Genomic DNA, 14,519 nt, shown 5'->3' with positions numbered 1-14,519 from the left:
CATATCTATGTGCGATTTGGGAAGTAACGGCATAGCCTGCCCTTAATCCTGTCGGGCAAGCTACTACAGTATTTCAGATCATCTTCAGAGCAGAGCAGAGAATAAATAGTAGGTCGCTAGCCCAAAGCGTCTCGCCCAAAGCTCCTTCGATTTGCAGCAACGGACGAACGTTCAGACGTTTCTAATCAAACGTCTCGTATGAACCCAATGCGGGGTTTCAACTGCGTTTGTCTTTCGTGCCTTGCACTGCCTTGAGGGGATTGTCGCCTTTCGCTTTTATCCGAGACAGGCTGTAACTGCTGCTGCTGCTGCATTCCTGCGTCGTTTTCCTACAGACAAGCAGCTTCTGCGAAGGAGTGACGATGCGGAAAAGGACGGGCTGGGCTGGCAGGGGGGGTTAACAAGAACCCGGAAGATTAAGACCTCTCTCTCTCTCTCTCTCTCTTTCTCTCTCTCTCTCTCTCAATTCAGACATTTGACTCTGAGCCCGAGGAGGCGGCGACAGGGCGTTTCTCTCTGGAAATGACGCTCCGCCGCGCTCGCTGCTGCTAGAAAGGAGGGCTGGCGAGTAAACAAGCCCTAGCTGATCTGTCTCGCCGTCTCCATCTTTAAAGGGCCGTCGCAGAGCGAGGACCAAGATGGGGGCAGTTTTGGGCTTGTGCTCCTTGTCCAGCTGGGTAAGGAGGTGCCGCGTTAGGGCCCCCCCCTTCGCTTCCCCCCTCCTTTCCCGGCGCCGATAGAGCTCGGGGTGCGGGCGGCGGCGGGCAAGCAGGCTCTCTGGAGGCGCAGGCGCGCCGCAGGGCTGGATTCTCTTCCCCCTTCCCTCCTTTCTTTGTTAAAATAAAACACCCGCTTTGGGCGTTATTTCCGGTTGTTGGATTATCCCGTGTGTGTGTGTGTGGGGGGGGCTATTCGATCTCTGTCGAGTTAGAACTTAAAATATCGTTCTTCATGGACGGCTGTCATAATAAATGTCTAGTAATGAAAAAGGTGGGCGAAGTCGGGTTTCTCCCTCCTCTGCAGTACCTTGACATTCTTTGTTGCGGAAGAAGCACGTGGGGTTTTGTTTTAGTACCGTATTTGTTCCTACTTGCCCGACCGCCCGAAATACCGATTTTTTACTTTCCTGATGGTGTTGCTGGAGTGATAGGAGAAAAATCCCAAAGACCTTTGGAAAACGCACGTGACTTTTTAGCTCCAGTGTGTTAGAATAATAAGTTACTTGCTTGAGGGCTTTGAGTGTAGTTGGTAGCTGGGCCTTTTTGGAATCGATTACAGAAAGTGTAAGGTATTTTATAATATTTGAGTTCATTGTACAAATTTACAAGCAGGTTGAAATTGTCCCTTGCCAGATGTACACAATTCATGCATCCTGTATGAGATTTTTTTCAAAATGCTGTAGTCTGGGTCTTCCAGAGTCTATTTTCTGTACCAGTTCCATATCCTTTAGAAGCCACTTAAAAGCAGTTATATGTTACTTTTTTAATCTATTCCCCTTAGAATGCAAAGAACAAGGAGTAAAAATCATTATAATTCTTGACTTCATTAGGTTTTTCCATCACAAAAATCCTCTCATCCCTACTCTTCACAAAAGAGAAATTGCTTGGATTTTCCATCCACTTATGTATTTGTCTGGTCATATACACAAAAATGTGTATTAATTTATTTACAGAAATAAATGAAAATCCAACCATTTCTTAAAAGGGGAACTGAACGGGGAAATTATGTCAGATTCCCTTGGAGGATCTAAGGCTTGAAGGCTGGGAGGTGGGGATGAAGCCCTGTCCCTGCAGAGAACAGATTACACACGAGCTCTAAGGGAACAGCAATTTTTTTAAAGGTGTTGTAATGTTGTTTTGAAGATATCACAGTTAAGCTTGGAATAAATCAGTGGAGCTCTTTGGCTCAAAGAGATCTAGAATTGTTTTTGAATTGATGTGGAGACTTGTGTGTGGAAAGGCTTACGGTCTATTAAAAGTTATTATCTTTTTGTGGTCCCCAATATGGTTTAGCAACATACTCTATTGTCAGGTGTGACATGATTATTGTAGGTAGGCCGCAGGCCTTCACTTAGAAAAAAAAGGGGGGGGAATGGTCTTGCCTCTTCTCAGGATAATCTCTGGCCATTTCCCATTCTTTGTTGCTTGACATTTGAATGTCAGGTGTGGAATGACTCCAAAGTGGACATCCAGTTCAGTCCCAACTTGAGTACAGTTTAAACATCCCATCATGATCAGACCCTAATAAGGTACACGTGCACGAAGGTTGGCATGAGAAGTTGAATCAATAACTTTTGACAAAGACCATTTATATCTTAAAACTAAATAATTATAGATAGTAGTATTGGGGAAGAAACAATATAAAACATAACCTAGGACAGTAATTATTTGCCTGAACTGTGTTGTAATATATTCTTGTTTTCTGAAGTTAAGATAAAAGGATCAGATTAGGAAATTTAACAGAATGTTCCTTCAGTTTTTGTTCATATCTGGAAAATTGCTTGTGTTACGATGAGGGCTTTTCTTGGACAGAAAATTCAAATATGTTTACAGACATAGTATCTTGTTGTATTCAAATATTGAAGTACAGGTAGGCCTTGACTTACGACCACAATTGAGCCCCATATTTTATGTTGCTAAACAAAACATTTGTTCAGTGACTTTTGCCCCATTTTACGACCTTTCTTCCCACAATTGTTAAGTGAATCATTGCAGTTGTTAAGTTAGTAACATGGTTGTTAAGTGATTCTGGTTTTCCCATTGACTTTGCTTGTCAGAAGTTCACAAAAGGTAATCACATGATCCTGGGACCAAGCATTTGAATTTTGATCACGTGACCATGGGACTGCTGCAAAAGTCGTATATGAAAAATGGTCATAAGTCACTTTTCAGTGCTGTTGTAACTGAATGAACCGTTGTAAGTTGAGGATTACCTGTATTAGTGTCGTGGAGTAAAAGGTTGAAAACAGGCTATACCTGGCATGCGATTAGGATTATTTGAGTTGAATCTAGATTTAAGACAAAATAAACATTACTATTTAACTTATATGGAGAGCACATCATGAGAAAGGCAGGGCTAGATGAATCAAAAGTTGGAATTAAGATTGCCGGAAGAAACATTAACAACCTAAGATATGCAGATGATACCACTCTAATGGCAGAAAGTGAAGAGGAACTAAAGAGCCTCTTGTTGCGAGTGAAGAAGGAGAGTGCAGAATTTGGGTTGAAACTAAACATTAAGAAAACCAAGATCATGGCATCTGGCCCTCTCAATTTCTGGCAAATAGATGGGGAAGAAATGGAGGTACCGGTAGTGACAGATTTTATTTTCCTGGGCTCCAAGATCACTACAGATAGGGACTGTAGCCAAGAAATTAAAAGACACTTGCTCCTTGGGAGGAAAGCCATGGCAAATCTAGACAGCACACTAAAAAGCAGAGACATCACCCTGTCAACAAAAGTGTGTATAGTCAAGGCTATGGTCTTCCCAGTTGCAATGTATGGCAGTGAAAGCTGGACCATAAGAAAGGCTGAGCGCCAAAGAATTGAGGCCTTTGAACTGTGGTGCTGGAGAAGACTCCTGCGAGTCCCTTGGACTGCAAGGCGATCAAACCGGTCAGTCCTAGAGGAGATTAACCCTGACTGCTCTTTAGAAGGCCAGATCCTGAAGCTAAAACTCAAATACTTTGGCCACCTAATGAGAAGGAAGGACTCACTGGAGAAGAGCCTAATGCTGGGAAAGATTGAGGGCAAGAGAAGAAGGGGACGACAGAGAATGAGGTGGCTGGATGGAGTCACTGAAGCAGTAGGCATGAGCTTAAATGGACTCCAGAAGATTGTAGAGGACAGGAAGGCCTGGAGGAACATTGTCCATAGGATCGCGATGGGTCGGACACGACTTCGCAACTAACAACAACAACAAACATTACCAAGGCTTCCTAAGGGCTTTTCCTCCAACATGGTCTTTTCAACATGTAACATTTGTAATTCAGATTATTTCTTTCAAACCCAGCATAAAATATACATATCTTTAATATTTATTTTACAATCCACTCTGAGCATTCTATATTTTCCATCTTTATAACTCCAATTTAAACAAAAAGGAACTTAAGTTGAAGCAATCCAACATTCACTGCATGAAAATGGTACTTGCTCTATAGTTGAGATTCTGCTTTTTGTTGACTCTGGTGGGTACTTTTGGTGAGGAGAACTCTTAAGAGTTTTTTGTGAGTACTCCCTTCCCCATTAACTAGCAGGCATGGAAACACATAAGAGTTGATATTGCAACATCAACTCTGCTGTTTCTTGCTTGTAACTTAATGCTCAAAGAGCCCAATAAACACCTGCTCATATTTCATATTTCTAGTGCATAAACATAGTTCCTCTAGGAACAAATTGAAATTTCTTAGGATAACTGCACAATAGGTGCCTATCAGATATATTGGACCATAACTCCCATAACTTGCAGCTGCCATATTGTGAAACACGTCCAGATAGCTGTAGGTGGGAAAGACTGATTTAGGTTTGCTGGTCACAGATTATAACTATTTTCAAATATTGTGAAATCAATTAAGCAAAATAGGTGATCAGGAATCTTTGGCTGTGTTGCTACTTGTCTTTTTTTCTTTTATCAGATACCATGTTTGTGTGGTAGTGCCCCCTGCCTCCTGTGTCGATGTTGTCCCAGTGGAAATAACTCCACTATAACAAGGTTGATATATGCATTCTTCTTGCTTCTTGGAGTGAGCGTTGCATGTGTGATGTTAATACCAGGAATGGAAGAACAACTGAAGAAGGTCAGTTCCTTATTGAGACGAGTATGCTAGAATTATTTTTGGTATAAACTTTGGTGTCTTGCATCTATCTCTTCTGAAAAATTCTTGTCCTAAGTAGTATATTATGTTATTGATCAGATATGAGCCATTATCTGTGGTAGTATAATAAAGGCCTTAATGCTTGCTTTATGTTTAGGAGAGTGATAAGGAGACAGTCTTGGAAGCTCAAGCTAAACAGCAAATCTTAAAATGAAAGAGGAAATATCACAGCCCTGCTGAAGCAAGCACTCAATTTCTGGAAATGTCCTGATTTTCAAAGCCTGATTGCAAATGTGTGCTTATACGTGGCTTTTGAAAAGAGCAGAGTTATTTGTTTGATGTGCAGTTTCAATATTATAAAATTTGTGGAATGAATATTCATGTTGGAAGATCTCCAGTTTCTTTAGAGCAAACACAGAAAATAAAGCAGACATTTCGCATTATCCATGAATTCATTTTGATAGTTTTTATGCTGTTTTTTTTAATAGATTCCTGGGTTCTGTGATGGCCAGGTGAATTGTGATGTTCTAGTAGGGTATAAAGCAGTGTATCGTGTATGCTTTGGTATGGCCATGTTCTTCCTCTTGTTTTCCCTATTGATGATCAAGGTAAAGAGTAGCAGTGATCCAAGGGCTGCAGTCCACAATGGGTAAGAAAGAAATGACTGCTTGTCTAAATTTGTACTTAGCTACAAGTGTATGTTTCACTTGGTGCCTTCCAAGTATGTTAGAGTGCACATTCCAGAATCATGCCGGTTGGAAATTTTGAGAATTGCAATCCCAGTACAAGTGGATTATATGAGGTTGGACAAAGCTGCTATGTCACAACTTGAGACATACAGTCACAAATTTAAAACAATTAGAGGTTTCAGCATTTTTCTATAAATAATGATCGAACATAAATTTGATAGAAGCAAAATACTTTCAATAGTCTACACTTTTGGTCTATGAATTCAATGACTAAAATGGCGAAATAAAATGACTTATTAAATGTTACTGCTCTGTAATGGATGCACATTTAAAATCTGTCTCAAAAAACTAGAACTCAACAATTATGTAAATTTCAAAATACACAGAAGAAAATTGGCTTTTCACTTACCGAATTATGGTTATTTGTTATGGCTGCACGAATGCAGGGATCATTGACTGAGTGTTTCTGTAAATTTAAATTCTTGAGACAAAGAAAAGGGATTGCTATCAGTCTGCATCAGGGTAAGCAATTTCTAGCCCTGGCAACTCCCTGGGACCCAAAGCAAAAAAAAAAAAAAATGAGGGAAGGTGCTGCAGAACAGATCTTTCCCTGTCCCCGTCCCCCACTGAAAAATAAGCTTTGAGTAATTTCACTAGGTATGATTGGTAAGCTTTCTCTGATCGTTCAGAAGATACATCTGCCATCCAGAAAGGATGGCTTACCTTGCTGTATTACACCATGACTGTTTGCATGGATCTATTCATCTGACTATCATGGGGACAGTAAGACCAAGCCACTTAATCTGAATCTGAATGGTAATTCTTGTATTTTCACAGCACTGAGTGCTTGTTTCCAATAACTATCCAAATCTTTAGTGCTGGGCATAGCATAACTGTAAGCATTCAAAGTAGTCCACCCTCGGTCATATACATTGGATCAGTCACACTTTCTTTCAGTCTAATCTAAGTCATAGAGTGGTTGGGTGATGGCTGTAGGGAAAAATTGGAGGAGGGAAGACAATGTATACCACCCTGAGATCCTGTATAAAAGTCAGGATATAAATCTAATGAAAGAGAACATTTTTCATTGTATATCCTGTACCTTGTAGATGTAGGCATTTTCTCTAGGGCTACGACTGTGTAGATAAGTTTCTTTTATAGAAAAACCGTAGCTGTGTTTTTTCTGTACCAGGACTCTGTACCTATTGAAACCATAGGAAATGGTGTATAATGTCTTTTTATTTGGGGGATTCTGTGCTGGAGCTCAATTGTTCAGAGGACTACATTATAAAAGTTAGACTTTATCCACTGTACTGCTGTCTACTAAATTTACATGTAGTTGGTTATAGTCCTATAGCATTTTCTACCGTGTATAAATAATGTTGTTGCTATTGTATCAAATATAATGGTGTTGATAACCTAAAATATTTCTTGAATGTTATGGATTTAAAAATGTTAAGTATTACTGTAACTTAGATTAGATATGGTGATTCTTTCAGATTCTGGTTTTTCAAGTTTATCACAGCAGTTTCAATTACAGTGGGAGCATTTTTTATTCCAGAAGGATCTTTTACAACTGGTAAGGTTGCATGCAAACCTTTAATCTTTGAGCAAAAGTAGTTTTCTGGGCTTTCTTAGATATAGAAATCTTATTTGATCATTTTTTTTATTTTGAACTGTTTTACTGATGGATGAATGGACCATTTGGCTGAACTTCGATTCTCATTCCTAATTAAGCTACTTAAAAACATGTAACTGTTTTGTAGCATATGCCTCCTACAATTTTGGTCTCCCTCTCTCTTCCCTTTCCCTCCTATTTCATTTTGTGTTTTCTCTAATGTCCATGAAGGGTACACCTAACTATTTCTTAGCTTATTAGCCTATAGAATGGCACACTGATTGCTCTGAATTAGCGAGAAATGTTTTGATGCTAAAAATAATCTTAATGTAAGATTAATATTTCTTTTATTATTTTTCTTAGTATGGTTTTATGTAGGCATGGCTGGAGCCTTCTGCTTCATTCTTATTCAGCTGGTTTTACTTATTGATTTTGCCCACTCTTGGAATGAATCGTGGGTTGAGAAAATGGAGGAAGGAAACTCGAGATGCTGGTATGCAGGTACGCCACGGTTTGTTGTTAAATATGACAGGATTGGTTGCTTTGGTCTTAAAACTGAAATATATGATGCCATAATCTTAGTTTCAGGAGCTATGAGCTCAGAAAAGTATGCTCTTGGTTTTCATATTCTTGTTTTGTTCCTTTGAGTCTGAACATGTCTCTGCAATTTTCTTCACAAAATGTCAGAAGTGCTTTGCCCTTTTCTGCTTCCTAGGGATGAAAGAGGTAACTCGCCCAAGGTCACCCAGCTGGATATGTGCCTAAGGCTAGATCAGAACTCATGGTTTCCTGGTTTCTAGCCTGATGCCTTGACCACTACCCCAAACTGACTTTACTTTCGTATCTTAGTTACTTGCAAAATAACAATATCTACCCATCACCAACCCAAAATAAGGATTTTGCATTTTTCACAAACCTCATGATACCTGATACAGGAAAATTGTGGGAATGCAGTTTAGCCCCAAACAGGATAAGAGATTTCCTCCCACGTACCAGTTGCCCTGTATGAGTTTCCTCCTGCAGATTTTATGAAAGGCCAGTTGCCAGTGTGCTGAATGTATGCATTACGACTCATGAAGATCAGATGTCATTTTGCTAACCCTTTCAAGCTAGCATTCCTCAGCCTGGTGCCTTCTAAGCTTATTACATTTAAATTTTTCAACTATTATGGGAAAAATGTAAAGGCACCAGATTTCCTTGAGAATTCAGCAGTTATAATAGTAGTGTACTTTTGCTTTTATTTTTAAAGCAGCCCAGTAATAAATTTCTTAGAGATGCTAATACAATCTGAACCCCTTTTTGTTTTTTTTAAAAACAGCATTGCTATCGGCCACAGCCCTAAATTATCTCCTGTCTCTGGTGGCAGTTGTCTTATTTTATATCTACTATACTCATCCAGATGGTTGTTCTGAAAATAAGGCCTTTATCAGTGTCAACATGATGCTGTGTATTGGAGCTTCTGTAATGTCAATTTTACCCAAAATACAGGTATGGGTTGCTGTTTTTTTTTACAAATACTTGGAGAATGTTTGAATATTTTTTTAAGCAATCTTTTTTCAAAGTCCTAATTGGTTTCTTTCTCTCTGTACATAGGAATCACAACCAAGATCTGGCTTGTTGCAGTCATCTGTGATCACAGTTTATACAATGTACCTTACTTGGGCAGCAATGACCAATGAGCCAGGTAAGAAGACTAAACAATTTTGTAAACATATTCTCTATACAGTTTTGGAATAAAATGATTCTAGCAAAGGCTTTTTGTTTATTGCTTTTAAAGATACTTGAGGTATTATACATGTTTATGAGCCTAGACAGATTTCATAGTAGAGGTTAATTGGCACATCATAGCAATATCAATATCAGACTTATATACCTCTCCATAGTATTTTACAGCATTCTCTGAGTGGTTTACAAATGTCAGCATATCTATTTTACCTCATTTTACCGATTAGGAAGGATAGAAGGCTGAGTCAACCTTGAGCCAGTCAGGATTGAACTCCTGGCTGTGGGCAGAATTATTTATTTATTTATTTATTTATTTATTTATTTTATTACATTTATATACCGCCCTTTCCCGAAGGACTCAGGGCAGTTTACAGGGTGATTAAAAAAATTAGCCTGCAATATTGCATTCTAACCACTGCACCACCACAGCTGCACATTCTCTTATTCTCCTCCTTTTTATATAATGTAAATATACACGTTATGCATATTTAGAAGGATGTTCATAAGCATGACTATATTATTTGTGCATTATTCACATGATGTATTATGACTATTTTAAATACTGATTCAAATTGAGATATTCATATTGGATTAATAGCTTAGAATGTCAATTTCTTATATTTATCCAGACAGACAGTGCAATCCAGGTTTGCTGAGCATAATTGGATATAATGCCACAAACCCTCCAAGCAAGGGTCAGCTAGTCCATTGGTGGGATGCCCAAGGAATTGTGGGGCTCATCCTGTTCCTACTGTGTGTTCTGTATTCAAGGTGAGTGGAATTTTAGAAAATCTTTCCACAAAGCTAACTATTAAACTCTACATCAGCTGGATATTTAGTAACTGCCCATTTTTCCATTTGCAGTATCCGAACATCTAATAACAGCCAAGTAAACAAACTTACTCTGACTAGTGATGAGACAACACTGATAGAAGATGGACTTCCTCGGAGTGAAGGCTCCCTTGATAATGGAGATGATTTAACCCGTGCTGTTGATAATGAGAAAGACGGAGTTACTTACAGCTATTCCTTCTTTCACTTCATGCTTTTTCTTGCTTCACTTTATATCATGATGACATTAACCAATTGGTACAGGTAAGTAGATTTATAGAAAATTGGGGAAAGATAACTTTTTTTTGTGGCACATGCATTTTTTTTTTACATATCCCCATTACTCTTGGTTTTGGAAAGTGCTTTTTATTTATGAAGAAGCTTGAAATGAGGCAGCAGATCAAGTACTGAACTCCAGAATTGGATCCAGAACTATGCATATCGAATAGGCAGAGCGCTTCTGTTTTGTGCATCCTGTTCTAGTCTGACCTCCATCAGTTTTCTCTGCTCCCAAGTCCCATCCCAATCTCGGTGAAAATCAGAGAACCTTCTGCAATCTGGTGGGGGATGAATAAAGGGAAAATGGATTGATCTCTGACAAGTGATGGAGGGGAATATTTGTAAATTAAGTAAATTCTGGTAAGAAAACTGATTTCCTTGTTTGCACAAGTGAATCTGAAAAGCCTTTCTACACTTCTTTTTCTTTTCTTTTTTTTTAGTCCTGACCCTGCCTCTGCACAAATGACCAGTAAATGGCCTTCGGTCTGGGTGAAGATTTCTTCTAGCTGGATTGGTATCATTCTGTATGTGTGGACTCTGGTGGCTCCACTTGTTTTAACAAATCGTGAATTTGACTAAGCATCTTTTTTTTGAAGGCTTTTATTGTTTAGTGGCTTATTTGATGCTAATGCTACTCTGTACTAAGAAATAATTGTAAATATGTGTTTGTGTACTTAATACTAGCATAGGTTATCCTGTCTTTATTATGCATGGCTAATTTTAAATCAGGTTATCATTACAATGACTATTTTCCTACTTGAGCTTGATTATGATTGCTGCTAGATTCAGGGCCAAACTAGAAATGTCAACTGTAGATCCACAGGCTTTATTCCACAAAATGCAAGTAGGAAACAAAATAGGAAAACTGCTGCTGCATTCTGTTAGCAGTAATTAAGGTGGTTGTGAAAAAACTTGCACTTATCTGGAGTAATTAAGGTGTAATGAGATGCCAAAGTGCTATAGCAGGGGTGTCAAACTGGTGGGCCACGGGCCAGGTGCGTCATGCACAGGCCACACCCACCCAGGATCTGCAAAGACAAACGTCACGATACACGATCAAGTTTGACACCCGTGTGCTATATCAAGCACATACAAAATCAAAGTATTTGACTTGTTGCTTGCAAGAGGTAAAATTTCAGCAAGTAGCAGCTGTAGTATTTTAATTTTTAAAAAAATATCATTGAAAAGTGAGGTACCTGGCCTTTAAAAGCAAAATGGATTGTGGGATTCACTTGCTTGCCATTTATTTCTCCCTGGGCATCTTCTAGAGCAGTTGTGATATTTGAATATGTCTAAGAGGCAGAATGCAGGCAGAGGATCTAAGAGATTCTAAACTTGTAGCAGAAGCATTTAATTTCCTCGTTGTTGTGTTTTGTTTTTAAAATGGGAATGCAGACTGATTCCACATGAGATTTATCATTTTTAAACATGGTGAGGGGTAATGGTTTGGCAATTTTGTGATCTATATGAGGACTCTTGCTAAAGGAGAAAATTAGGAAAGAAATCTTCCTCTTTAGAAGGACCAGACCAATTTAGATTACCTACAATATTACTAGGGTATTCAGTACAGTCTTTGCCCTCTTGATTGAGTGAACAAGGGAGGATTGGAAATTAGTAATCAGTTTACATGTTATCTTAAAATAGCTGAGATAGCCAGTTTAAAGGCATTAATTTGTTGGATGATCCTTGCCTTTCCTTTGGAAATGTGTTGTGTGGAGGGATAGACTTCAGTTTTACAGAGAAAAGAACAAAGCAAAGATAGCCAATACAGATTGATTGCACTTATAATTAAGAAGCTATTTTCATGGAAGGTTTCTCTTTTTAAACCTTCTGTACTAATAGCCACTCTATTTAGGATTTGATAGTTGTCACACAACCATCTAAGAAACTATTTTTTTGCTTCTTGCTAAAGGAGCATGTTTCTCTACAAAGTTTAACTAGAGCTTATTTTAAAAGAATCTGAAAAATTCATATTTTACTTAAAATGGATGGAAAAACTAGCCATGAAAAGTTGTTGCATTTTTGTACACGTTGTCTTTGAAGTGGAGTGCTGTGTCAATAAGTTATTTTTGGATCCACTGAGTTTAAAAACATACTTTTAAGTATTTAAAAGTATTATTAGGCTGCTGGAAAGCAATTCAAACTGAGATCTAAGGCTCTCAAGTCTTTTAGTGCTAGTAACATAATATAGGAAATGCTGATCAAATATTAAAAATAGGACAAAACAGGTAGGAACACTAATCTTTTTGGCTTAGTGATCATTAGATTGCAAGTAAGAAAAAAATGACTTCTTTTAATAGCAGTTCGCTGGATGTATTGGCAAATATCAACATCCTTAAAAAGCAATTGCATTGTGCAGCTGAGATTTAGTGATGCCATTTGTTTTTTTTTTGCATAGAACATTGAAGAACTTTTAAGAATTTTTGTCATCTCTTGCTACTAGTCCCGTTGGGTGCAGTGCAGGCAGTCTTTACAAAGTGCAAAATCTTAGGACTATATACTTATTGGTCCTGCTTTGCGAAGTGCTTTGAAATACTCAGCTTTTGGTTTCTGTTTGTTTGAAGTGTAAATACATTACCCATTGCTCCAATGTCAAATTTCCCCAGTTTCAACTGCAGATATCTTCTCGAAATTCCTGAGCATTTGTAATTGGTTAAATGTATTCAATTCATTGTAATACACAGGCTGATGAAGTCGAACTTAAATGCAATTACTGGTTTAGTCATTTTGAGTGTATATGCTGTAGCTATAAATAAACATTCATACTGGCTGTTTAATCTTGATACCGCTTAATGTGAACCTTTCGGATTACTTCAATGAAACTGTAAGCAACATGGTAGAAAAGGCTCTCTGTCTGGGCCCTGCCAGATGGCACTTTCTCATAGTTGGGACCTGGATCATTTTGCTTCTGCTGGATCTCACAGAACAGGTAGACACTACTAGGGAGAGATGCCCCAAGCCATTGAAAGACTTTAAAAGTATTTCTCAGCACCTTGAATTGCACCGAGAAGTGTATGTTGGATAGAATACTTTTAAATATAATACTGCATGCTTACTTTTTACACTACAAAGTCTGTCTTAGAAATGAAAACGTAAGTGTGCATCATTAACATATACTTTAGTTTTTAAAATCACTTTGCAGGTGCAATGGTATAATAGCTCTACTCACAATCTTCCTAAATAGTTTAACAGTGTAACTAGAGCTTTTATTAAAAGGTGGACATTCACTGTCATTGGAAAAAGGGGCACAAAATCTCAATTGCATTGATTGCCCATTCTGGCTAACAGAAGCACAACTGCCCCAACCGCATACATAATTTGTTTGGAGCAAAGTGTGCCAAATACCTAGTATGACATCCACTCAATTATCCTTTATACGCATATATTTCAAAGCTATGCGTCTCCACTTTTTAAAATTTATTTAAACACACACAAACTGAAGCTACTGCCTATATATAGTCTTGCATTTACAAACAGATGTTCAGATAAAGATTGTTTTCCAGCACATACCTGGAAACATTTTTCCAACTTTCCAACAGCAGGGTTTTTAGAAAAGGGAAGATGATCCACTAAGAAATGGCTTTCACTTATTAGGACCCGGATATTTGTATAGTTGAAGTTAAAACCCAACTAATTTTTTAGCCTAGGTTGATCCCTCTATCCCACAACCAGAAGTATCTTCATGCAGAACACTTTTCTATGGAAAAGATTAACCCCAGTCTGGGAGCTAGTGTCATTCTCTTTTCCCAATCTTTCTTCTGTATGCAACATTCTAGCATCCTTGAAATATGTAGTGCTGAAATAAGATTTGAAGTTAAGTGACACATTACATAAAGGTCTGGTCCCCCTAACAGTTTTATTTAAACAAGGTTGTAAAAATAAAAAAAGTAATGAATAGAACTTGGAAATCTATGACCTCCATCAAAACATCAAAAACAAATTTGTGTCAGTCATACATTAGGACCAAAAGTGAACATGAGATACCACAGTGGTTAATACAGAGCATCTGATTATATGTATTCAGAAGATAGCTGGTACTTCAAAGTACAATGGCACCAGAATATAATGAATTAGTGTGAATGAACTGTTGATGGTTTCTGTAAATATTTAAACTGCTCTGATTTTGTAGAAGCAATAGAATCTTTTTAAGTCCCCATTAGCTGCTTTGACAAAATGTTTACAAAAGTTAGACCCCGCCCCCCAAACACAATCTAAATAAATAGTTTGTCTTAAACATATTGGGTTAGTTGTTCAACAGTGGCATATCAGTGTCCATTGGCACAGGCGCAAGTTCACACAAATAAAATAATGTAGCTTCACTGGCTTCTGCTTCTGTCAGAGGTTCCAGACGAACGAGTTTACTTTGGGTTGGTTGAGGATCCAGACTGGTTTCAAGGAGTTCGTCCACTTCTATTGATTTATCTACAGAAGATGTGGTTTCTTGTGTACTCTCTGTTGCTGTGCTTGGGTTACCATCAAACAATGCGAGGAGAGGGAAAGCAGTATATTGAACGAGTTGTTTATCTATAGTAGAAGAAAATAAATCAAACCAAAGTCATTATTT

The 14,519-nt window shown here is 38.2% G+C and overlaps 2 protein-coding genes across 3 annotated transcripts in view; one reads left to right on the top strand and one right to left on the bottom strand.

Moving 5' to 3' along the window:
* Positions 1-477: 477 nt before the first annotated feature.
* Positions 478-12,738, top strand: SERINC1 (serine incorporator 1). Its single transcript, XM_083370521.1, has 10 exons — positions 478-677; positions 4,634-4,795; positions 5,302-5,462; positions 7,002-7,081; positions 7,484-7,621; positions 8,439-8,608; positions 8,714-8,804; positions 9,475-9,616; positions 9,710-9,940; positions 10,396-12,738. Exons 1-10 carry the CDS (start codon positions 639-641, stop codon positions 10,532-10,534), a joined length of 1,353 nt encoding a protein of 450 aa, XP_083226647.1. The 5' UTR covers positions 478-638; the 3' UTR covers positions 10,535-12,738.
* The window catches only part of HSF2 (heat shock transcription factor 2), a 21,265-nt gene continuing 19,079 nt past the window's right edge, over positions 12,334-14,519 (bottom strand). For both annotated transcript variants that reach the window (XM_083370485.1, XM_083370486.1), the window contains one exon: positions 12,334-14,479. In XM_083370485.1, the coding sequence (XP_083226611.1) occupies positions 14,199-14,479 (281 nt within the window). In that variant the 3' untranslated portion in view covers positions 12,334-14,198. The remainder of the gene's footprint in view (positions 14,480-14,519) is intronic.

The sequence above is a fragment of the Vipera ursinii genome, assembly GCF_947247035.1.
Source record: "Vipera ursinii genome assembly, chromosome: 1".
Classification (NCBI taxonomy): Eukaryota; Metazoa; Chordata; class Lepidosauria; order Squamata; family Viperidae; genus Vipera; species Vipera ursinii.
The sequence above is the reverse complement of the archived record's forward strand: the minus strand, read 5'-3'. Positions and strand labels throughout refer to the sequence as shown.